Source organism: Macrobrachium rosenbergii, chromosome 12, assembly GCF_040412425.1.
Source record: "Macrobrachium rosenbergii isolate ZJJX-2024 chromosome 12, ASM4041242v1, whole genome shotgun sequence".
Taxonomy (NCBI): Eukaryota; Metazoa; Arthropoda; class Malacostraca; order Decapoda; family Palaemonidae; genus Macrobrachium; species Macrobrachium rosenbergii.
In genome coordinates, this window is record NC_089752.1 from 85,352,749 (window position 1) to 85,379,438 (window position 26,690).

Here is a 26,690-nt window from a genome sequence, read left to right on the forward strand (position 1 = left end):
AGTCTAGTACCACAAGTTCTAGACGTTGTACATTGTAAATTTGGTTCTCCTCATTTGGGTGTGGACAAGACGTATGAAAACATCAGGTCAAAGTTCTTTTGGAAAAATATGTTTTCCGCAGTAGAAGCCTTTGTGAAGAAGTGCGCTATTTGCAATGCGAATAAGCCAGCGACGACAGTGTCGTGTCGTTTGGGTTCATATCCCATACCACATAGGCCGTTTCAGAGAGTGCATATGGATATTCTGGGTAATTTCTCAGAGTCCGCTTATGGTTATAGACATTTATTAGTAGTTGTTGATGAGTTGACTCGCTTTGTCGAGATTTTCCCACTGAAGTACAAATCAGCCGAGGAAGTTGCTATAGCGTTCTTTAAGGGGATAATTTGTCGATATGGTGTTCCTGAATGTCTGATCACAGACAATGGTAGGGAGTTTATTAATAAGACTTTAGACGGTCTTGCCAATTTACTGGGAATAAAGAAAGTATCTATAATCCCGTATAGACCTGAAGCGAATGGGTTATGTGAGAGGGCGAATCGGAAAGTAATCGAAGCTTTGCGCGTGACGGTGGGTGGTTCCGATACACATTGGGACAGATCTTTGGATGAAGTGCGATATAGTATCAATACTATGATGAATGACACAATTAAGATATCTCCAGCAGAAGCTTTGTATGGGTACAAGTTGAAAGGACCTTTTGATTTGTTACCAGAGCGAGTTCAGGGTGATGTTACGGTCACTTCATTGATAAATACAGCGAGAGAAAGATTTGCACGTATCAGTAAAGAACTTGAACTTAGTTCGCGCGCAATGGTAGAGAAAAGTAACGCGAAATCGAGGGGAGTAGCTTTTTCGATGGGTGATAGAGTGTTTGTTAAAGTGAATGTTCGGAATGATCTGAATTATAAATTAAGTCCGAAGTTCCACGGACCTTTTGAGATTGTAGAGATCAAAAGAGGGAATAGATTTGTAGTTAAAGATGTAAATACTGGAGTGACGAAATTGACCCATATTTCGAAGTTGAAGAAAGTTGGGATGTAATGGAACGTTTGTATATAGTCATGTAATGGAACGTTTGTATATAGTTAGAGGGATAAATGGGTTGATGTTTGTATATATATATATATATTTTTTTTTTGTCTCTTGTTCATTTTGGATGTTGAAGTTCTTAATCATTTGTTTTCGAATGATTTTAGGAATTGAGACATGGGCTAATTTCATACGAGATTTGACCAGTGTGTTAGTGTGTTATTGTGTTATGATGTGTTTTATCATCTGACGCAATATCTTTGTTGTTTAGGATTATTTTTTTTTGGGGAGGTACTTAGTATATCGGACCGAACAAGTCTGATCCTTTTTTTTTCGGGTTGGGAGATCGTATTTCAGTATTTGGATTTTTTTTTCAGTTTCTTTTTTAAAAATGAAGGGAGCTGTATTGTGAGTAATTGTAGTTGTTGAGATCATGGGAGCGATTGCCATTACGTCAATTGCTATTTTTTTTGTTGAGAATTAGTCAGGTGTTGCGAAATATTTGCTAACCGGAGTAGAACGTTCATGTCTTTTACGAGATATGATACCTTTTAGTGTTTGGATAGGATTCTCGAGCATTTTTTTTTCTGTTGGATAGTTTTTTTTGTGAGTGAGTTCCGTAGAGTTGTGTGCTTAATAGTGAGCTGACTGTGATTATTCTGAGATACACACTTGGAATTAGTTCACATTGTGAGTGTTTGATTTTTGCATTAGTAGTTTTGTTTGGTTCAGTAGTGACATGGGATGGATTAGAGACCATGTTCATTTTGGGAGATCAATATCAAGGTTCGGGAGTTGATTATAAGACAAGTTGTACTTTAGTTAGAGAGAAGTATGTGTGTGACAGTGGTGTTTTTCCAGTTGCGAGTTGTATCTGTGGGTGGTTGTGAATTATCATTAGTTCATAGACAGACTCCGACAGAATGTGACTTTAGACAGTTCCTGCGAGATTACCACATTGTGTCCACCAGAACGCTTCCTGCCGTGTTTTGCAAGGAGTATGCAGTTACAATGATGTGCCAGAACAACAAGTCGACATCATTCGTTCTTCAAGGATCCAAGCTGTTTGATGCTGCATGCCGTGTGATGTCTACGGACTTTCTCGTACTTAGCCGTGCTGTATTCAACAGTTCCGAGAAGATAATTATGCGTCATACGCATAACGAGCATTTGGTAGTGGCGGTACCTACAACCAAGGTGCCAATGACGGTTCCACCGTTGGAAGACATCGACGATTCCGTGATGTTCCAGTATCAGGAATATATTATGCCGACAATTTTAATTGTCTTAATAGCTATTTTACTGATAATTCTTGTTGTGGGAGTAGTAAAGCTTATTCGTGTTTGTAAGATTACATGTAAAGGCTCTAAGAACACAACCCCAGTGACTTTGGAAGTGCGTCATGAGAGCAGTCCTTAAAGCTGCAGTGCAGTAGACATTGCTAATTGACCATAGCTCTATTTTGTTATGTTTTATACATATGCTTTTGTTTTAGTTTGCCGTTAAGGAGAGCGAGACGCTCTTATGGGGTGGCCGAGCTCTATTTAAAGGACACATATATGCATTTCATAGCTTCAATGCTTTAAGATGTGATGAAAGAATTTTTGGAGCGAGATGGTACTGACCGAGCCGTCAGTTGCAAAATCTTTGTATTCAGCAAATAGTTTGATTCCTCAGCAATATTGGCAGTCAGGTGATCTTCCAAGCATTATGTATATTCGTGAGTACGTGCGTTACTTTGATCTAGATTATGCCAAAATCTGCCCTAAAAGTGAGTTTGATCGTTCATTAACGTGATAGAACTGCAGTTGTCCAGCCATAGTTTTGGAGAGGATCCAGGCTTTGAAAATCGGCAGATAAGATGTCTGTGGACTTGGGAGTTTGAGAAAAAGGACATGCAAGTCATTTGCAATGTCAATCTCTTTATGTGGTAGACTGTTTTTTTTGACATGACTTTAGTTATTGATTTGGGGAGTGTGTGAGATTTTGGGGATTTCCAGGCTATTAGCCATAATGAGACTTCTTTAATCAGAAGTGTTTTGCAGTTTAGAGTTTAGTTATCTGACTCGATAATTCATTTGTTATGCATTTTAATCTTTGCTTTGTTTTATTCATTTCTTGTTGGGTTATTTGAATAATAAACCTATTTTTGTAGAAGCGATTGTGTTTCTTTAAATAGTCCATTTAATTGCTTTGAGAGAATGAGTGAGGTCGGGTGGATGAGCTTCGGAAAATGATGAGAGAGAGAGAGAGAGAGTCGATACACGGAGAGAGAGAGAGTTGAGAGAGAGGAAAAAAAATGTGAGTGTTATCATGGGTCGAATCTTCATACGTCTTTTTCCTGAAGAAGATCGTTAGGATTACGCTACGTACACTTTCAAAAAAAGTGTTCATTCTGTTCCTGTAACATATATATGTATACATATATTTACACTGGTTCCAGATCAAGGATAGTAACCTCCTCATTGATGGAGCCAAGATAATATGCGTCCAAAATCTCCCCCAAAGAGGTGCCATGCCCACAGCACAGGGCAGATTGAATTGTTATGGCAATACTGAGAAAGGAAATCATACTCTTATTGAATAAAAATGAAGAAAAATACTCTACTGTAGATTTACTGAACATGACATAGCACTGATTTACGATATACATTAAAATGAAATGACTATATCAATATTTTATATGAGTAAAATGGTGTGAGAAAAAATTTGGATATAAGTTGGGTAATAACAAATCATCCCATGCCTATTTTTCTTTCTTAAAAACTATTTCTATAATTTGTTGTTAGGCCACCTAAGAAGAATAAATATCATGCATACCTTATAATGTTTCACCAATGTGTATTCACTGTGAGTGCTCTTTACCAAAATTATCCTCAGAAATTTGGCAAAACTTTCAAGCACCTTGCACGAACTTTGATTTTGTCTTTCCCAATTATTTATTTTGACAAGTTAAATTTTGGGTAAGACAGAATCATATGGACCTCCTCCTATCTTCTGAATGCAATGTCCTAGCCCCCTTGCTCCTCCCTTGTGTGGGGGGAGTGATTTTTACTTACCCCATGGGGATGTGTTGGTATGGGGTAAGAATAAATCGGATTCATTGGTTTCTACTTACTCCACACTTGATTCTTTTGACCTAAGGGTAAGCATTTTTTTTTTACCGCGAACGGATTCTTTATTACTCTGTACTTGTGCATGATCAGGTTTGTTAGTAAGGTGGAAAACAAGTGGAGATTCTTGAACATGGTGAAACTTGTTGAAACCTAGCTTACCAAACATCCACTGAGTAAACTTGATGGTGATAAATGAAATGCCCAGGATTTATAAGAAAGTGGAAAAGCCTTAAACAAAAGCTACAATTGAGCCAGCTGCCAAGGAAGTAAAAGATGGCGCGTCCATAAGAGCAATGAGTGCTTGGTACCATCTGTCATTTCCTCTTCTAAGGAAGCATGTTCAGTTCAGAGAGAAAAAAAGAAAAGCTATTTCACGAGGATAAGAGGGTAACTCATGTTAAGTAATGTATATTTTACTTGAGATTATATAATCAATAATATTATACATATTAAGTGTAGTGTGTGAACATATTTACTCCTCTCATTTATGAATGATATTTGAAGATAATCTGTCCCTCTCTGTACTAATTTTTCTCCCTATGTCTGCAAAGTCCGTATTACTTGGAACTCAATGAAATATCTTAAAAGTTAGTTTTCAGTTTATTTCAGGGAAAGACAATGGGTCTCCCTACTGAACTAGAAGATAAGATCACAGGTGCAGCAGGAGGATGGAGAAAATGGGGCTCGGCCCAGCAATGTTAGAATTTCGTGACATTGTCAAAGATTACCTACTTCTCAATGGTATTAAGACACCATTCAAGGAATGTATGGCAGGTTACGATTGGGGTGTGTCCTTCATATGAAGACACAATATGATTTTAAAGATGGGTGGCATGATGCAAATTGCAAGAAAGAGTGACAAGTGAGCCTTTCATTATTTATGGATTCTATGACCTCCTGACAAACAAAATGGAGGCTCGATATACACAGACCTGAATGTGTTTGGAACCTAGATGAAACGGGTTTCCCTCTTGATCCTTAAAAAGATAAAGACAATTGTCACAAAAGGGGCTCAGGCTTTTCGCATAACTAGTGGTTCAAATCGTGAAAACACAACTGTGTTGGCAACATGTTGCGCTGATGGATCTGCCCTGGAGCCTTTAATCATATTTAACGGAAAAACATGAGAACATCATGGGTTGGATCTGAAGTATTGCCAGAAACTCAGTATGCTGTATCTGAGTCAGGGTGGATGACCCATGTGATTTTTGAGGATTTTTAAAAGTTTTGCTGGAAAACAAAAGAAGTTCGGTATTATTATACTTTACACCCGGTCTGCAACCCAACTCTGAAACCCACATTGGTAGTACGTAATGAAAGGAGTTCAAACCACCCCCAACTTTACATTCGCTAATTAATAGTTTTGGAGATATGATTGATAAATGTTGAAAAGTTACCAATATATGATAGAGCTATATAGCCTCGTTTTCTGTTACTACCTTCCTCACATCACTTGTTTTCTGTAACCCCTGTGGCTAGCATGCGCAGCGCAGCATTACCGCCTGCCAGATCATATGCGCTTGCCAAGAATCTTTCAAAATGAGGATAAGGCGTGAAGTGCCATTCCGCCACGCCCAAATTGAAAGCAGAAATGTTAAAAAAATGACCATTAAAAAAGTAGCGTCACCCACATTGTTGGGTTATGTTGAGGTAGTGACAATCGGAAAATGGCAGTTTAGCTGAAGATAATAACATCAGAAAACAACAAAAGAAAACTAACAGGAAAAAATGTTTTTTTTTGCTGGCTGGAGACTTCCGAACAATGACCTTTGACTTTAAAAAAAGTCGAAAACTAAGCATTTCCGAAAACAATAATGGTATGAAACATGCAAAAACCATCAAAACAAGCAAGCAAGGAAACTATTGTGTGTAGCCTGAGAGGCAGTCCGGGTGTAAAGTATAATTTTACCAGAAATTCGTCCTTTTCTCCTGGTCTTTGATGGATATCTTAGCCATACATCTAACTTTATAACAACAATAGAAATGGCACACTGCGCATAATTGCTGCAGCATTTAAACATTCCTTGTTTTGCACCTTTAAAAGCCTTTCATGATTCTGCCCCGATGCGGCATGTAGGCTACACTACATCAGACAGGAGTATGTAAACAGAGGCTCTGTAAATATGCTGTGTAAAGTGTGGAAGGAAGGACTGTCCAGGGAGAATATAAAAGCAGGTTTTTATTCCACAAGGATACGTCCTCTAAACCTAGAGAAGTACCAGGAAGACCGCTATGTCCTTTGAAATTGAAAACAATAAAATATGGATGACGAAAGGGAGTCCCAGAGATGAAGAATGCAATTTTTATTAAATGTCCAGACGACTGAAGGAGGCAGAGAACAATGAATCTCGATTATTTCCGGCACCAGCAAATCATGAGAACACTTTACAAAAATTTGCTTCTATACGTCACCTGCCTACTTCATCAACACGTGAAACAGAATCAGATAATGTTAATTTAAATGCTAGGCCCATTTCCCATGACATGTCACCAAGCAGCAGTCACTGGAATGAAAAGGGTGGCTTCGTTAACCAAAAAGACCCAAGAGAAGATATTAAGAAGGATATTGAGTAACATGGAGCAATGTATGCCAAGCGTTTAACCTGAAAGACTCTCATCAATGAAATTCAGGAAAGGGCCCCCCACCCCCAAGGAATGAAGTAGAACACAATTTTGGCAGAGAAAGAATTAGCCACTACTTTAGAAGTTTTGCAGTCTAGGGGGGAGATGTGGAACAGCACCTGCTCCCAGAAGAAAGATCATCATGCACAGCCAAATTACAGCACAGGAACAGTGCAGTAAGAAGCTAACAGGATATGATCCACAAAAGAAACGAAACTCTATCAAAAACCCAAGTGAGAAAAATAAAAAGGCCCCTGAGCCAATATCCGGTACCACATCAACAGATGGAGAAATGGAAGATACGGAAAGCAACTCTGCTGATGACAGTTGTGTCACTTTAGACCAAGATGAAAGTGATACAGAAGGTGGAAAACACCAAGGGACAGACCCTCAGTTAGAAACTGAATGTCCTCTTATAACAGAAACCTCATCTGGAAAGTACTGTGCAGTATACTACACCGAGCCACGCACGATTTACTTTTGGGGGAAGATAATGAGAGCATTTGCTGACTATGATGATGGACCACTAACAACGGCAGAAACTGATTGCTTACAAATGAAGAGTTCCTCTAGCCATGCTAACTTTGAGTGGGCCTGGACTGAGCGGACAAGGACCAAAAAGATGTGGATATTTTTGACATTGGGTTTATTTTGTGGGGACCAAAGAACCCATGGTGAAGATGTCTTCTTAGATTCCCGGATGAAATGGCATCTGCTCGTCTTAAGAAAATCGAAAAGGAACTAAATGGAAAGCTATGGATATTAACACCATTTCGTCAGTAATGATTATTATCAGCAAGCTTTTTCACATGACTAGACATTAACTGAAAAAAAAAAGGTTTCTACAATTAGTTCTTTACACCGCAGGGGTGTTTTGTAAGCAAATGTTTTTTTTTTTGTTAAAACAAGTTTTTCTGTTAAATGCACTTCCATTTCGTGGGGAGAGATGATTATAAGATATAAATGATAGTGTAAAATTGGTTTTCTTCTTATAAATGTAGTCCAGTGGTCTTTTGGGCACTATGATTTTTTCCACCCCTTTTCCTGTTAAGAAAAATCAGCAAAAAATATTCAAAATAAATTAGTTTTTTTTGCGATGTTAATTCCCCATCAGAGTGTACACTCATGGAAACTTAATATGACAGGCTAGTTACAATGGAAATTAAAAAAAAAGCTAATTGTTGCAAAAATGAAAGTTACGTTTTTGCACCTTTTTTTTTATATGTCAACGGGATACGAGCCTACCCTTACATAGATTACACAGTACCTAAGTTTACCTTGAGCAGTAATAGATATAGGTCCAAAAATTGATATCAAGAAGATGCTGAAGCCCTAGACCTAGAGTGTGGCAGACCTCGAGTGAAATCCCACAGTAGCTTTGTAGTTGGGTGCGTGCGGGTCGAATGGTTCATGTTAGCCTCGTGTAGCCTGTTCCAAATGGTAACCCTTGCTATCTCGAATTTCCAGAAACCGCTAACTGTGCTTCAGAAAAACGTTAATAAACGCCAGACACTTTTGGAATAGCTAACATATTAAATTATGACCTTTATTTTCGTTACACCAGTTGAGCAATGCACCTCTAAAATGAACAAATGATTAGCAACGTGATTGAATGATGGAAATATCAGAATGTAAAAATAAACAAATGTTAAGTATATTGAGGTACTTGCTATTTTGTGTTAAAACTCTAGCACCCTAAATTGAGGAATGTGTAAGTCCTCTTCCCCCTCCAAACTCGGGGATGTTCCTGGTTTATTTTTCCGCTTAGTTTCCTCTGTTAATGAAATTTGTAACAGCGGACATAAAATAACACGGACCAAGGATCCCTTGTAACCTTTGAAGAACAACAGAAGGGTCATTGGTGCCTAGTGCCCAAGGTTTTCAATTTTTAATATATACATATAGACTGGAGGTGGGTGAGTGACACAAACAGACCAGTGTCATTCATGATTTAAACGATAATGGCATCATAATATTGAAGATCATCGTTGCAAATCTGCAACATGATTTCAGCTAAATGACATAAAAAATCTTTAATTTATTCAATGAAATCCGAAATTTGTAAAAAGTGCGGCTGTGCTAAACGCCAGATTTTTTTTGCGACGGAAATGATAATAACCTCAGACCTAGCACATCAGTGACACTTTGATCTTTTTGAACAGTAAGCCTAGGCCTAGTGCACTCGGGGCGTCCACTTCTATACAGCATATTCACATTTCCTCATACTCTCTTATGTCGTATCAGTTTGTATTCAATTACAGTATAATATTCCAAGTTGGTCATGTTCACAATCTCTTTGGCCTTGGAAGCCCCCCAGTATATGGCTACAACCATACCTTAAAGTATATTATAAGAACCATTTATATCTCTTACGGTTTAGGGAGTTTTTTTACATCTGATAACTTCTGTATTGTGCTTTGCAGGTGCTTTCTGACAACGGCTATCATCGCAGATGACCCATTAAAAGCAGACTTGGCCGCCAGACCTCAGTCAAGGCGTAAGTGAATTACCAAAGATCTTTATTTCAATGTTTCCTGTTATGTGTAGGTCTTTCTTTCATGAATCATAATCGTAGCATTTACTTTCAGCTTTCTCCCCCGACCATGGCTGTGACTCTTGTGAAGATAAACTCTTATTTCTAATTAATGGTGAGAAAAATTCAAGGTTCGGTCTCCAGAATTCAAGTCATTCTGTGATGTACAACAGGTAGATCATTTCTTCTGTCTTGAGCAGCAAAATTTGTCGAAGTCTGGATGGGTTCAAATCACCGAGTAGCATTCAGTTCGTTTGACGACCCAGTGGTGTTATATACAGCATATTTTTCAGGTTTTTCGATAAATCGGTGGTAATAAGTTTTTCGTTACTACTATCCATTTCAGTGACCGTGAGTCATTGTTTTTCTCAAATATCTTTCAAACTAATTATATGATCGAAATGGTACTTAGACTCAGTGTACAATACACCTCCCGCTAATTTTAAGTAATGTAGTGCATTGTCAAATGGTTTTAGTTAAGGCGTTTACTCTTGACTTACATGGGGTTGCCAAGCATTGCCAAACTATGCATTCGAACGTCCTTTATCCCCATCCCGTCCCTCCCTCCCCCTTCCCCTCCTCATCCCTCCCTCAACCCGCTTTCCTTGCTTCCCCATCTCCGCCCCCTTTCCTGTCTAAGGGGATAGCGGATGTTCGATTGCGCAGTTTAGGCCTCCTGACTCATGCGACTTTGCCATTGAAAGTCAAGAGGGGCCTCTGCTTTAACGATCGTCGTCCCTCTGTAAATTAGAAAAATATTGTGGTCTTCCTCAAAATCATGTTGACATCATTAAAGGTATTGTTTATGGAGCTGTCAATGTTAGGCATGAAAGTAATTCCCCTGCTCGCCATAAGAAAAGTTTGACCGATCTTAAAATGGACAATACATCCCACATCACAGAAGCTAAGTTGAACAGTATTGTAATTCTAGATAAAGCTGACTACATATCACGTATGCAAGCCCTAATGGATGACTATACGACTTTCAAGAAACAAGAAAAAATCCCCTTGATCATCATAAAAAATTTCAATAGCACAGTGAAAAAATCCTTAAAGGTAAAAAAGAACTAATAGGTTAGTTGTCAGTAAAATTTCCCTCGTTACCTTACTTGTACGGATTAGTAAAAACGCACAAATAATCCTATGCGGCCTAGTATCAGTACTGTTGGCTCAATATCACATAAACTTTCGAAATATATTATCAAGCTTTTGTCCCCGTTACTTGGAACTATCTCCGATTCTCACATATATAATTCTCTAGATTTAGTTGATAAACAAAATCACTTTTTGCCCCACTGATAGATTCGTTAGTTTTGATGTTTGTTCTCTTTTTTACTGAAGTCCCTATAGATTCTATTTTAGAGTATCTTAGTAATGAAGTAATCCATCATGAATTACCTCTACTTGTGAGTCATATTCTTTTACTCACTAGGTTGTGCATTTGTGTTGTAAGTTTATAATCAGTGGCGAATTTTACCAACAAATATTTGGTATGGCAATGGGCAACCCCTTATCCCTCTCAAACTTGTATATGGGATTCTTTGAAAAACGGTATTTACCTAATATCATTTATATTCCTTTAAAGTGGTATAGATATGTTGACGATATTTTAGCTGTTTTGCCTGCTGGTATTGACATAAATGATTTACTCTCTAATTTGAAAAACCAGGTACCAGTCATTAAGTTTACTTTATAATTAGAAAAAGACAGTTGCCTCCCTTTCTTAGATGTTTTAATACATAGAGAACCATTTCAATGCAAATTCAGTATTTATAGAAAGCCAACCAACAATTTAACTTATGCCCATTTTTATTCAGGCCTTCACCTTAATATCAAAACATCCATTTTTTCTTCAATGTTTTTAAGTGCATTGCGCATTGTCAGTAACCAGTATTTGCCTTATTTTAGTGGTTTTAAAACATAAAATCATTGTTAAAATCCTTTCAGGTCAACCTCGTTTTTTCCTATAATAACTCACTAAAAGGAATGCTAAAAAAATAGCCCTAAGGAAAACAACAACATAAAATATAAAATTCCATGTTTGGACTGTCCCTCTTTATATCAGCCAATCTAGCAAGGATTTAGATGTACAGATTAAGCAGCATAAGTATTCTGTCAAAACGGGGCAAACATCCAATGCTATATTCATTCATTTAAGTGAAAACTCTCACAGGATAAATTGGAGTGAAAGTTCAGTGATTGCCAGATCAAAAGATTTCTCTTTATGAAATCTTTTAGAATCCACTATTATACAGTTTACTTCCAGTTGTAATTTTAATCTTAGCCCTGGCATGCATTATTTGGATCCCTGTATAAGTAAAATGTTCAAGAATGACCTAAAAGATAAAATCATGGACTTAATTAAAACCTAGTTACCTTATATATATTTTCTATATATTCGTATGTTTATTATATATTTTTTTGTAAAAATGTTCACCTTGTAAAAATTGTTATTGTTTACTAAAATGAGAATTACTGAGTTGCACTTTTATAACATTTTTGGTGGTCAGTCACCTTCCTTGTAGGATACTATCTTTCAATTGTCCTGTTCCTGCTTCTGAGCCCTTGAGCCTAATCCTTTGTAAAACCTATTAAATATTAACCCTCTTTCGGTAGGTCTGCTAATTCTTCAATTGTGTTGGATTCCAGGTACATATTTTTTCCTTTGTAATCCCCATCTTATCATTTATACGAGTTTTCTTTGTAAAATTATTTTTATATTTCTTCAGTCTGCTAAGTAAAGGACTATGAGTTGAAAGGCCTTGCGGTACTCCATTGTTTCTCTTTCCTTTGTGGCATTGCCTTATATATATATATATATATATATATATATATATATATATATATATGTGTGTGTGTGTGTGTGTGTGTGTGTCTGTGTGTATGTATGTGTGTGTGTGTCCAGTGCTTTCCTAATAGAATGAAATGTTAGTGTGACATATGATTCCAGAAGCTTTCACAAAACAGTAGTGAATGATGTGCTACTTTTGCTGAAGATTTAAATCTTTGCCTATCACAGTAGAGCATAATAGGTGAAGAAGTGGCAGTGGTAGTGTTCTTACACTCTGATTTATCTATTTCTTTGCAGTACTGCTGAATCCCTTCAGCATTTTGGGCAACCCTCCATGTGAACACAACGGTGCTGATGGAGTCTGCTATGGCGAGGTCGAATGCTTGGCTCTGGCCGGAAGTTACGGAAACTTCTGCCCAGGACTTCAGGGCCTCTGCTGTTTATGTAAGTAATGCCTTCTCTATACATTCTATATTCACCTCTCTCAATAATATGTTTTATATTAAACTAATTAACTGCGAATACAAACCATTGTAAAGCACCCGTTCACGGCACATACTGTGTTTATGCTCTAGCAGCCTTCTGATACTGAATGTACAGCCACATGCCACGTACAGTGCACGTTTACAAATCTAATCTCTCTCTCTCTCGTTATTGACGAATAGGCGTTTGCCAAATTATGTCTGATATCCAGAGAAAAAACCACATTAGTGTTTGTGAAAAATGTATTAAAAATGAATGTCAATAATTTTGCAACTGAATAAAACTGAAAGTGTTGTAATTGTCAGTAGTCTGAAGGAATGATACACACACCGCCCACATACAAACACACATGCATGCAGGCACACACACGTAATATATATATATATATATATATATATATATATATATATATATATATATATATATATATATATATATTGTCAGAGTTTACCTGGGGAAGAATGGGGAACTTTCCACGTGGGTTCAGTTCTGACTGCAGGTGTAGACTCGTGTAACTAATACAAAGAAAAAAGGTTAGGCTGAACAATTTACTTCAATGGGGAGAGTTTTGATAAACACTTGAAGTTCACTAAAAATTACTAATATTTATATTAACAAACTAAGTCAGAAGAATTGGGAATTTGCAAAACCAGACAGGGCGAAAACAGATTCCTGTAGAATAACTAAAATTACAGTAAGTTACACAATAACAATAAGAGGGGGAAAATCCACTTTGTAGGACACCGTTGGGTGAGGGGCAGTGGTTGTAACGACGGCACAGGCACAGGGGTGAACAGATGATTCAGCAGCTAGCAACTCTGTCTGAAAACGAGAATGCGTTGGTTACTCACACAGATTTAAGTAGTAAATTATGGAATCGAGGGGGTTTGCACATAAGGTGCCAAAGCAACTCGATTCTAGGCACATGAATGAACGTGAACTGGAATAATTTACTCACTGCATTAAACAAATCAGGTCTGGTGAAAAGATTGCATTTTAGAAAGGAAAATAAATTCAGCAGAAGAATAATAGGGTCGAGACTAATTCAAAACCTTGCTTTTGGTACATTACCTTTCTGTAGGAGATAGGGTACCTCGTCTTCAGCACCAGTACGGAGGGCATGAATTAAGGGCTTCACTACAAAGGAAGACTTAGGCTTAAAGCAGCCACATGGGAAAATCTGGGCTCTGATTGAGCAGATGAGGCAAGGGTCAAGTGTCTGGAGTCTAGGCTGGGCGATTCTGATGAGCGCCGCCCAGATGTTGTCTTTTAAAACCTCGGCGGATTATGACTCTTCTCCTTCTAGGTGGCAGTGGCTGCGCGCCTCGCTGTCCATTTTCTATGCTTTGCATACTTTTGCCATGTGGTATGCCATGCGCGCTTTCTCTTTTGGAGTTAATCCCCTTCGCCAGCTTGTGTATGCCTCCGGCAGGGACTTGGCTTCTCGGAAGGCGGTACCTGAAAGAGATGCTCGAGCAGTCGCTAGGTCAAAGATGGGAATTAAGAGATTATTTTTTAGGGGTGAGAAAGGAGAGATTCTTCCAGGAAGGGGCAGTGTTTTCCCAAAATCTGTCTTTGTTAGTCAGCAGTGTTGTTAATGCACCTACCTTTATCTTAATAAAATATGTAAATTGCATTAGCGTGGTGCACATCATTGCACTTTTAGAGTGAGAGGTGGCTTATATATATATATATATATATATATATATATATATATATATATATATATATATATATATATATATATATATATATATATATATATATATATATATATATATATATGTATATATATATATATATGTATATATATATACATATATGTATATATATATATATATATATATATATATATATATATATATATATATATACTGTATATATATATATCTTTTTTTTTCTTGCTTTTTTTCATATATATATATATATAATATATATATATTTATATATATATATATATATATATATATATATATATATATATATATATATATATATATATATATATATATATATGTATGCATAACTGAATCACGAAAATATGGAATATTATGACTACATACTGTAGATAAAGACAAAATCCACAAAGGAAAGATAAACAATAGAGTGCTGCAAGGCCTTTCAACTCATAGTCCTTTACTTAGCAGACTGAAACAATATAAAAATAAGTTTACAAGGAAAGCTCTTATAAATGACAGATGGGGATTACAAAGGAAAAAATATGTACCTGGAATCCAACATAATTGAAGAATTAGTAGAACTGCCAAAACAGGGTTAAGTATTGAAGAGGTTTTGCACAGGATTAGGCTCAACCGTTCAGAAGCAGGGACAGGACAATCAAAAGATTATACAAGGGTGTGATTGACCACCAAAAAATGTTATAAAATTACAACTCAATAATTATCTTTTCTTTTGGTAACCAAAACAACAATTTTTGCAAGATGAACATTTTTTCAAAAAAAAAAAAAAAATATTAAACATCCGAATACATAGAAAATATATATAAGGTAACTAATTTTTAGTTAAGTCAGTGATTTTATCTTTTAGGTCACTCACAAACATTTTTCTGATACAGGGGTACAAATAATACAAGTTTGAGAGGAGCGGGGATAAGGGGTTGCCCATTGCCATACCAAATATTTGTTGGTAAAATTCACCACTGATTATAAACTTACAGTCACAAATGCACAACCTAGTGAGTGAAAGAATATGACTCACAAGTAGAGGTAATTCATGATGGCTTACTTCATTACTAAGATACTCTGAAATAGAATCTATAGGGACTTTAGTAAAAAGAGAACAAACATCAAAACTAACAAATCTATCAGTGGGGCAAAAAGTGATTTTGTTTAATTTATCAACTAAATCTAGAGAATTCTATATGTGAGTACTGGAATAGTTCCAAGTAACGGGGACAAGAGCTTGATAATATATTTCGAAATTATGTGATATTGAGCCAACAGTACTGATAATAGTCCGCATAGGATTATTTTCTCTGTGCGTTTTTACTAATCCTTACAAGTAAGGTAACGAGGGAAATTTTACTGACAACTAACCTATTAGTTCTTTTTTATTCTTAAGGATTTTTTTCACTGTGCTATTGAAATTTTTTATGATGATCAAAGGGATTTTTTGGTAGTTTTTTGTATCATCATCCAGTAGGGCTTGCATACGTGATACATAGTCAGCTTTATCTAGAATTACAATACTATTCAACTTATCAGCTTTTGTGATGTGGGTTGTATTGTCTATTTTAAGTTCGGTCAAACTTTTCCTATGGCGAGCAGGGGAATTACTTTCATGCCTAACATTGGCAGCTCCATAAACAATACCTTTAATGATGTCAACATGATTTTGAGGAAGATCACAATATTTTTCAAATATACAAACAGCCCTGGCATGCATTATTTGGACTCCTGTATTAGAAAAATGTTCAAGAACGACCTAAAAGATAAAATCACTGACTTAATTACTAAATAGTTACCGTTTTTATATTTTCTATGTATTCGTATGTTTAATATAATTTTTTTTTTACATATTGCCAAAATTGTTGTTTGCAAAGAAAAAGGAGAATTACTGAGTTGTACTTTTATAAAATTTTTTGGTGGTCAATCATATCCTTGTATAATCTTTTAATTGCCCTGTCCCTACTTCTGAACGGTTGAGCCTAACCCTGTGTAAAACCTCGTACTTAACTCTGTTTTGGCAGTTCTACTAATTCTTCAATTGTGTTGGATTCCAGGTACATATTTTTTCCTTTGTAATCCTCCTCTGCCATTTATATAAGCTTTCTTTGTAAGCTTGTTTTTATATTTCTTCAGTCTGCTAAGTAAAGGACTATAAGCCGAAAGGCATTGCAGCACTCCATTGTCTCTCTTTCCTTCATGGATTTTGTCTTTTATATATATATATATATATATATATATATATATATATATATATATATATATATATATATATATATATATATATATATATATATATACACCAGTAATTACTCAGTTATCTGGTTTTCCTCCATCCACTTTCACTGTTTTCTCCATGCAACCAGCCCCTTAGGAACAAAGATATATACATAATACATATAAATTTCATGAAAATAAAAAAACTGCACTTCAGTGGTTGGCAATGCTGCATCGGTCTAAAGAAGTATTGGTAACACTGCTTACAGTCAGAAACAGGCTGAGAAAGGATTGGCAGCATGGGAGGCTGGGAAAATGGTTTCCAGGGTGGGGGAAAGGGAAGACTTGGGGGGGTGGCATGGGAGGGGAGTGGTTGGCAACAAAGCACTGGGAGAGAGAAGTGTTAGTAATGGTGCTGACAGGCATTAACGTGCAGAGAAAGGGTTATTGGAGTTTGGGTGGTGGGGAAGGATTTTCATGGGGAGGGAGCAGGTGGTTAGGCTGTGCAGGATGGTTGGAGAGAGGTAGGTGGGCATTTGACTTCTTAAGAACTTTTGCGATTGTTAGTGGTACCCTTTGTTGTATGTTTTTTAACTTTTACGTTTTTTACATTTTATTAAAGGATTTTATTTTGTAATAAGATACTGTAATCATGCACAGCACAGAGAGAGAGAGAGAGAGAGAGAGAGAGAGAGAGAGAGCTTTTGCAATTGTTATTGGCATGGTAGCACAATGACACTTGAAAAGTCATCATAAATCACCTTGTTTATTGCTTATAATTGGATGATACAGATGCGTCGTCTGTTCTATAGCATATGGTAGAAGTTTCATGGGCAAGCTTTTGTGTATTTTGTAAGCTTTCTTACTATGGGCGGAAACACATATATTATTACACATCATTGTGATTTTTTACTTTTTAATGGCTGATAAACTTATGATTCATAAACATGTCTTTCTCTAATTTGCTATATGTGGAAAGTATCTATGCAGTTTGTGAGAGAGAGTGTTTTACTTCTTTGCCTAGTCTCACATGATCAGTTACTTGTTTGAATGGTTCGTGAGTGTTTGCCATACACAATGCTGTTCCTGAAACATATGGCTTTTGTTGCAGTGCCTGCAGCATTGCCGCTGCTATTACTGTTGTGTATGGTGCTATGTATATTTTGCAAACTTACCTACTCCTAAGGGGGCAAGGAAGGTGTTGGCTGCTCAGAAGAAGTTTGAAATTGCCAGGAGAATTGAGGCAGGATGGCGTGTGGCATGCATCATGGAGGAATATGGCATTGCCCAGTCCACCTTGCAGGGTATAAAGAGTGCCAAGGACAAGTCGAAGAAGTATGCTAGTAGCTTTGGGGAGAAGATATCCAAGAGTCAGGGCCACAAACTGATGGAAAAATGTTGTCATGAGGACATTGGATAGTCGACCTTGGTCTGCTTTTGTCCACAAAGGGTGGCTGGCATGAACATTCATAGTGCTGAGTTGAAGGCTGCAGCTAAGAAGATGCAGGCCTGCACCGTGATGCATATCCTAAGGTGTCTGAAGATTGGCTGTTTCAGTTCAAGCTTCATTATGGGCTTTTTAACAAGAAGACTCATGGTGAAGCTCAGGATGCATTTGAGGGGGGAACAGAGAAATTTTGCCAGACTTTACAAGACTTGATGAGACAAGAAGGCATTGTTTTATGGGATATCTATAACACTGGTGAAACTGATCCATTCTGTTGCTCCTTACCCAATAACACCTTAGCTGTCAAAAAAGAAAATAATTTACCTAGTCAAAAGGGTCCTAAGCTACTTGTGTCTGTTTTTTTATGTGCAAATGCTTCTATTAGCCATTATTGCAAATCTGTGGTAGGCGGACATGCAAAGCAACCATTACCCTGTAAGGGTTGATGGATAGGCTCCCAGTGATTTGGTATCATTTGGCAAAGGCTTGGTTTATCTCAAAGGTTGTAAGTGATTGGCTCCATAATCATTTTTGTAAGGAGGTTGTTTGTCATCAGACACAGGACCTGGACACTGTAGGTGTCGGGTGAAGACTTTGTTTCTCATGGATAATGTGCCTGTTCATCCTAATGCAACCCAATTTGTTGGTGACAAAGGTTGTATTAGGGTGATGTTTTTGCTTCCTAATATGACTGCAATCATTCAGCCAATGAACCAAGGTATTATTGTTGTAACAAAACAGCTATACCAAGGGAGGGTTCTGGAGGAGGTGATTGTGGCATTTGAGGATGAAGAGAAGGAGCAAGGCTTGGATATGAGGGTAACGGACACAGGAGAATTTTTGAAGCTATTTGCTGACGTCTGCCATCTACAACTTTGCAGATGCTTGAAAGGACACCACCATACAGACTCTGATGCATACTTGGAACCATATTCTGAAGGGAGAAAAGGGCATGATGGACTTCCAGGGGTTCGAAGTCGATGGTGTCTGTGCTACACTTGTGAAGGGAGGCAATGATGTTCCCAAGGATGACATGCAGAACTGTCTGGATGATGGCAGTGGTAACCCTGGCTTCGAACTGATGTTTGACATCAAGACAACTACTGCAGTTGTTGCTGGTGACCAGGAAGCCTGTTAAGAAGACAAAGATGACAAGGCTGTTTCACAATGAGCGACTTCATACAAACATATGTGCACTGTCTTCGATTTGTTTATCAAGATCTTGGAGAACCCCAACATTGACCCTAACGAAGTCCACAGGCCCTTGGAACTGGCTACAGAAATTAGAGAAATTCAGCAGAATATCATTGTGAAGTAGAATTGTCATTCATATTGGCAAAGTAACCTTGACAGCTTCTTCAGATCCCAAACCCCCATGCACCCAAGCACAATGCCATCCATTTCTTTGGCAACTAAAAAATTCAGCTCAAAAATGCAGGGGAGCACAAATGCACCCTTCGTTGATATGTGAGGTTCCTTTAGCCAAGTGACATGTCACTGCACAGCTCTGACAACCATAACCATCTAGGTACCTCTAAGTCTCTTCCATCCAGTTTGCTGCTTAATGTCTCCTGGAAGTCACAGGAGGCACAGGAGGCAGAAGATACTGGTCTTGGCGTGACAGTCATGCTTGAGGAAGGGGAGGAAGAGGAGAATGAGCTGGAGGTGGAGGAGCAGGCCTTGTAAATCTCCTCACAAGTTTTAAAAGTCTGGCTCCCATAAGTGAGAGAGGAAAAGCTGTTTTGTTTTCAAGTCTTCAGGCAAAATAGGAAAAAGGAAGTGATACCATATTATTGGAAGTGTACTGTACGTTCAGCACACCTACCGTACTGTGTTGCTTATGAGAGGTAAAAAAGGGGTTTGCTTTTTTGTGTACAATATATTTTACAGTGTTATAATGCTTAATGGGTTTAGGCAAAATACGAAAAAGAAAGTGATGCACGTGTTATTTGGCAGGATACTGTATGTACAGTACACCTACTGTATTGTGTGTTGTTTACGAGGGAGAAAAGGGGCTCACTTTGCCTTTGTACAAAGTGTATTTAGTATGTAATATATTTTGCTACAAATATGGGAAAATAAGCTATCTCATTTCATTTTGCACTAAGTTTGCAGTTTAGAGTGTGAAGATTGTTGTTTATAGACGTGTATAGTTATGAGATATTGACGAGGTGGGGGAGTAAGGGCACAGAATTGCCCTAGAGTTTTTTGCCCCTATCCCCTGGGCCATGGGTCTCTTATTTTGGATATGGGAGAGATTACTGTTTTATATATATATATATATATATATATATATATATATATATATATATATATATATATATATATATATATATATATATATATATATATACTGTATATATACAGTATATCACGAGAGGTAGCAAGTAGTGACCATAAAATATGTATATAGCCATGAGAAGAAAAGGAAGGCTTGACAGGAGGTAGCACTTTATCTTTTGAACGTCGTGAGACTCACGTTGAAGAAAAACATCGTGTCTACACAGAATATGACTTCCCATGAGGTTAGCTTCTTGATGACCTCAGAAAAGTCGGATTTCAGAAAAGAGGGTAAGAGAGGGTCAATGGAAAACGAACCAGGGCTCATATTTAAATTACTTCCTGGAAAAAATGTTAATTACCTATATAAAAAACCAAAATATAGATATTAGCCATAGTCTGTTTTCAGTCGACCGTTTCTTATCCTTTTTTCTGAACTCCGACTTACTTGAGGTCATCAAGAAATTGACCTCATAAGAAGCCATGTTCCGTTTCTCTTCTTTTGATTTCAATGTTAGTCCCGCGATGTCAAAGAGACGAACTTGCTAGCTGCAGTCAAGTTTTTATTCTCTCTCTCTCTCTCTCTCTCTCTCTCTCTCTCTCTCTCTCTCTCTCTCTCTCTCTCTCTCTCTCTATATATATATATATATATATATATATATATATATATGTGTGTGTGTGTGTTTTGTATATGTGTGTATGTATGTGTGTATAATGGTTTTTGATTAATTTTTCACGATAGTTTTATCCTTAAATATTTATTATTATTATTATTATTATTATTATTATTATTATTATTATTATTATTATTATTATTATTATTATTTACCAACCTTCAAACTAGTTGGAAACGAAGAATGCTACAAGCAGCACAATACAGAAAAAAGAGATACTAATAAAGAATAAGCTATAAAAGAGAGATAAGAAAATCAGCTGGAATAAATGAAGTATGAACTGAGACTCCTGAGAGCCTTGTCAACAGACCGCGGGTCGATCCTCAGAGGTGGAATTAATGCGACCAGAGTAGCATCAAGTACATAAGCAGCAAGCTTAGTTTTCAAAACCAAACCACGCACGCATATATAACATAATGAGTAGTAGGCCACCAGAAGTTACACATTCCTATAGTTTCCACAATACCCATCACCTAGTGTGCTTAACATTTTATTAGATAAAATTTAACAATGATTAACGTGGCTAAAGTAGCCGCAGTCAAGACCAGTTCTACAAATGCCGTGACCACAATCTGGGGATTTCTTTGCAGCACTGGAGACTGAAAGCAGTGCATGACAATCACCCAGGCCCCGACCAAGTCAGATTGCATACGTGGGCACAGATTGTTACTTTTAGTGTAGGATGCCAGACATATGTCAAGAGACGTTCAAAACTTTGTATAAAATACGGCGGTCTGAGAAATTGTGTGGTATTTGGCGGGGAATGAGCTGCCATTCTCAAATGATAAGAAAACTGAACTCTTCTTGCTATCTTATCTTACATAAATAACAGACAACTGAGGAGTTAAGTAATCAGCAGTTTGAATGATACAAACAAAGGAAAACTACCATCTGGGTCTACACCTCCATGACCATCAAGATTAAGTAATAGGATTCTTAATTTCAAGGGACCGAAAGGCTAGTGACTGCTTCAGGAAAGCAGGTATGAGGTATAGTGAGTTTCTCAGGACTCGGCTTATTCTCAAACACGCCAGCCAGTGTCTTATCCTGTGGACGATGGCTGACAACCAACTGGTTGAAACAAAGGAGGTGACACCAAAGTGTTGATTTGAGAGCAGTCCTCCATCCATGTTGCTGAGTTTTACTGGAAAGGCTTTCTTTGAAAGTAGCAATGTATTAATTTTCAGCTGGAGCATACAGCTCTTTAGACAGAGCTCTTATTTCAGTGTATTTATTCAGTGGCAGATCAGACCTACTCTTTTTCCCAAACACTAAACCTGTTTCTCCAAACAAGCATGCTAACAATTGTCCTTGAACCAAACTTTGTCTAATGCTATAATTCAACTACCGAAAGAAAATTTGCCTTTCATTTATGTTGACAAAATCACCATTCAAAGGAATAATTGGCTTATCTTCCTTATTTATCCATGGCCTAATTACTTGTGAGAGTTGACTAAAAATTCCATCCAGTCTGACTGAGATTTATATTTATCTTAAGGGGAGCATGGTCAGTTTTGATTACTAAAGAAATTGAATCATGCTCTGAAGTCCCAAATGGAGGACCGGCAGTGGTGGTTAAAACACCAGAGCACAAGCAATTACTGTCCAGAAGGGGCTAGAGATGTCACTCGAAATATGCCACTCAGCTTAACACTTTGGGACAACTACACATTCACATGCACTCCTACCCAAGTTCGCTAAGCAGAGTCTCATTGCTGCAAAAATGTCTAGTTTCCTGGGTCATTATTGAGAGGGTAAAGTGCTGGTTAATCAGATATAATATAAGGAGATCTCATGTGCAACCAATGAAAGCGCGAATAATAGAAAATACCTCATATAAACAACCTGTTTATGTCCATGTAAACCCCAATACCTCTTGTAATAACTATTATTGGTTATTCATGGCAAATGATAATGAAAAAATTATGAATAAAGTATTTCTTATAGAGTATACAAAAAATGAGATTTTCAATCCATATAAATGAACAATTTGTGCTCAGATTGTTCATTTATATTATTTTAAAATCTTCTTTAAACAAATTAGCCTCGACGGAGGTCGATGTATCCAGCATTATTATTATTAAATCGTTTCTCGCCATTTTATGAAGTGAAAATAACAACTAACACAATGAAATAAAAAATAAGAGAAGATAAAAGAGATAGAGGGAAGTTTGTGTGTGTGTTTGTACAATATGTAGGAGAAATTCATAATGCAATATTGGAATGCTTTTCTCTCTCTCTCTCTCTCTCTCTCTCTCTCTCTCTCTCTCTCTCTCTCTCTGACGTGAAAGCCTAATAGTGAAATGGAAATACTGTAGCTTATGTGATATGAGATTTGTATTTCATTAAATATTTCAGCCTCCTGCGGGTACTTACCAACTGCTTCTTCTTCATGCAATGGCTGTCCAGTCGCAACGATGACGATGCCGATGATAATTCACAAGGCCTACGATAATGAAATGGATGATGATGTAGGCACTTTGAAGGCATTTGGGTTATTGGCCTTCTGACGAAACATCAGAAGGGTCATCATCAGAGCCTGGGCAAGGTGGAGGAGATCCGAGAGAAGAGGATGGTGCTTAACGCCATCAGAAGCAGTTGAAGTGGAAGGCTGAGGATCGTCTGTTGTGGACACTTTTTTCTTCTTCTTCTTTTGGAAGAACATTGAAACTGGCAGTTGTTTACTTTGCCTTTAGAGTTCATCACACACCTGCTGTAGTGGTATTATTGCTTCCAACAACAAAGGGGTCACTTTGATGCTGCGTTCCATAGAAGAATCGTAACTCTTTATTCTATCTTTAGCATTTTGTATTATGCTAAACACTTCACTCATCTTTTCCAGTGTTCATTTCAGTGGTTCAACTTTAGTTGTTGACTCATCTCCCTCAGACTTAGACAACTTTATGAGATCTTCTAACTCCTTGTTCATCAACTCGGCATCCTCTTCACGATGCTCAACTAAATCATCATCAATCATGTCATATTCATCGCCACCAACAGATTCTTCTAGCACACACTCACCATTCATGGTTTCAATTCGACCATTGTTCCCTGGATAAATGTCATTGCATCGACAATGGTGAATGCTTTCCAGCAGTCCATGATATTCACGTCGGGATTGGCATCAGTATCAGCTCATACCACATTGAAGACCTTCTGAGTACCTTGGATGAGAGGCTGGAGAAGCGAAGAACTGAGGATGGCCTGTCTACTGTCAGTAGGACTTTAAAAGGCAACCCTTCCCTCTCTAGATAACTTTTTACCTCAGAGATGAAACATTCAAGAAACCACTGTATAAAATGCATTCCAGCGATCCTTAGTGTTGCCAGTAAACGGGAAGAAGCCTCTGTTTTTGTTCTTCAGAGGACGGGGAATTTTCACATGGTACACAATGCCAAGTTTAATCAAATGGTTAGCCATATTGCCACATACTGCCAAAGTCAGTCTGTCCTTCCATGCTTTGAAGTATGGCGCTGTGCTTATCACTTTGATAGATATAAGTCCTACTTGGGATCATAGGTTTCATATTTTTATATTTTCTTAACTCCGCAGGAAATGTGTTGGCGGCCTCTCACCCACAGCTGCCAGTTCTCCATTAATTCTTATATTTTTCAGGTTAAACCAGTGCTTGAATCAATTTAACCATCCTGACTGGCTGCAAATGACTTGGTAACAGCTTTATTGCTGAATTTCTCATACAGGCTTAAGGCTTTCTGCCGAGAAATATTTCCTTTGATAAGAAGTCTCTTCTTTGTCATGTCTTCTATACACATGCATAGAGGTTTATCTCTTTCTATTAACACCTAATCCTATACTTGTGAAATGCTTTATCCCAGACTTTTGAAAGAAACTTTTGCACTTACAGTGACAAACCTTTCATGTAAACTTTACTCATGTTTGAAAATTTTACAGACTAACAATTCCTTCTTGCTGTATTTGATAGTAATCTTGGCATAAGATTTTTTTTTCTCTATTTCAGTCGTATTTAACACTTTCACATTTTTAGCTAAAGTAGGCACATCATAGGCCCTTGTGGGTTTGTCTCATTACCACATGCTTTGGTGTCATTGCACAGGCTTTCTAAGGTATCTTTTGAACAAAGAAACAGTAGAGTGGACAGATTGTACAGGATGGAAAATTTACTGTTGTAGAATGCCAGAATGAGTTTGAATCAGGGATAATGGGTGGTGGTGGATAGATGCTGGGCAGAACAACACCTAACACGGGGGTACTAGTGCCACCTGATGCTTTGTTTTGATCACGTTTTTGCTTGTTGTTGTGGAATGTGAAATTTGAAGTTTGTTTAAAACTATTTTTTCCCCTGTGGCTGTGGATCAGCAGACTTTGGGGTCCAGCTGTACTTGAAGAACGATGTATCCTAGGATACATCATTCTGGTCAGTCACAATCAGGGATTGTCCTTTGAAAGGCCCCTCTCTTGTAGCAAACACTGAAATGAATGTTCATGTTGAACTACCAGCATTGTATTCTTTCTATCTGTGGGAAATTGGAGACTTGCCTAGCCTTGGTTTTATCTTACCTTTTTTTCTTCACCAACCATTGGCTGTTTCTTATATGATCACCACCATCTCTTGCATTTTCTGGTATACACACAAACACACACACACACACACCCATCAACAGGGAGTAGACATTATGTAGTCTTGGTCAACTTGGCCATCCTGGAAGCGTATTGAACAGACAAGTGCAACCCTTGACTGTATGAATCATAAACACTTATCTACATGCTCAGATTACTGGGAATTGGTGGATCTTTTCATAATGCCTTAAATGAATTTTAATAGGCAGAATCCAAAGGGTCTGTGCTGATGGCCAGTACAATAGCTCTAGTAATGTCATTTCAGGTGTTTCTCAAGGTAGTGTTCTTGGACCTTTGCTATTTGTAATCTATACTAGTGTCAAGTGGCAAGGTATGGAGAACAAATTGATTGCGCACATCGATTATGCTACTTTTTTAGCTGTTGTTCCTTCTACATGCCTTAGGTCTGTGGCTGCACAAACCCTGAATAGAGATCTGGCACATATTCATAGTGCCATATTCTTAAGTGGAGTAGGTTTTGGGGCTTGGAGCATAATCTTTCTGAAACTCTTAGTCAATCCAGGACACGTTTGCCTTTGCATTCTGATTTCAGTTTAAATGGAACCATTTTAAATGTCAGTGACTCTTTTAAGATTTTAGTTGTAACTTTTGATACGAAATGGACGTTTGAAAAGCATATACAAAATACTGCTTCCTTGTTTCTCAAAAGTTGGTATCTTGCAGAAATGTTTCCAATGTTTTATGTTGAATATATTATATCTATTTTTTTTATATCTTTTCTTATTTTTTTGAGTAACTTCTCCATTGTGGTCTTTGAGTGCTGGCCTTTCAAGACATCTATAGTTTATATTCTGTTGACTCTACCCATGAGGGTTTTCAGCTGAAGATTTAAAGAAAGAAAGAAACAGATTACATAAAACCTCTAAGAAACTTATAATTAACATGCTTTTAAATAGATTAACTACATATTTCCTCTGGCATCTTACTTAAGAATTATAGTCTCAAAATAAACACTAAAGTTCCACAGCATCACAGTGAATGAAAGATTTGATTTACTCTGGAAAACTGCAGGCTAGAAAATGGAACTTGGGAACTAGACACACACACACATACACAAATATTAGTCTCATAGTCTACACTTTGACAGCACACCCTCACTTAGGAAAAATTATCTCAGTTTTTTTATTCAGTCTGCCCAGATAATTGGTACCAACAATGAACTTTCCTAGAATGCCCTCAACTTGGAATGTAAC

General features: G+C 37.3%; 1 protein-coding gene across 1 annotated transcript in view; it reads left to right on the top strand.

Moving 5' to 3' along the window:
• The window catches only part of LOC136843748 (uncharacterized), an 87,899-nt gene that overhangs the window by 36,221 nt on the left and 24,988 nt on the right, over positions 1–26,690 (top strand). Inside the window, exons 2-3 of the mRNA XM_067112405.1 lie at positions 9,191–9,264; positions 12,389–12,535. Of these exons, the coding sequence (XP_066968506.1) occupies positions 9,191–9,264; positions 12,389–12,535 (221 nt within the window). The remainder of the gene's footprint in view (positions 1–9,190; positions 9,265–12,388; positions 12,536–26,690) is intronic.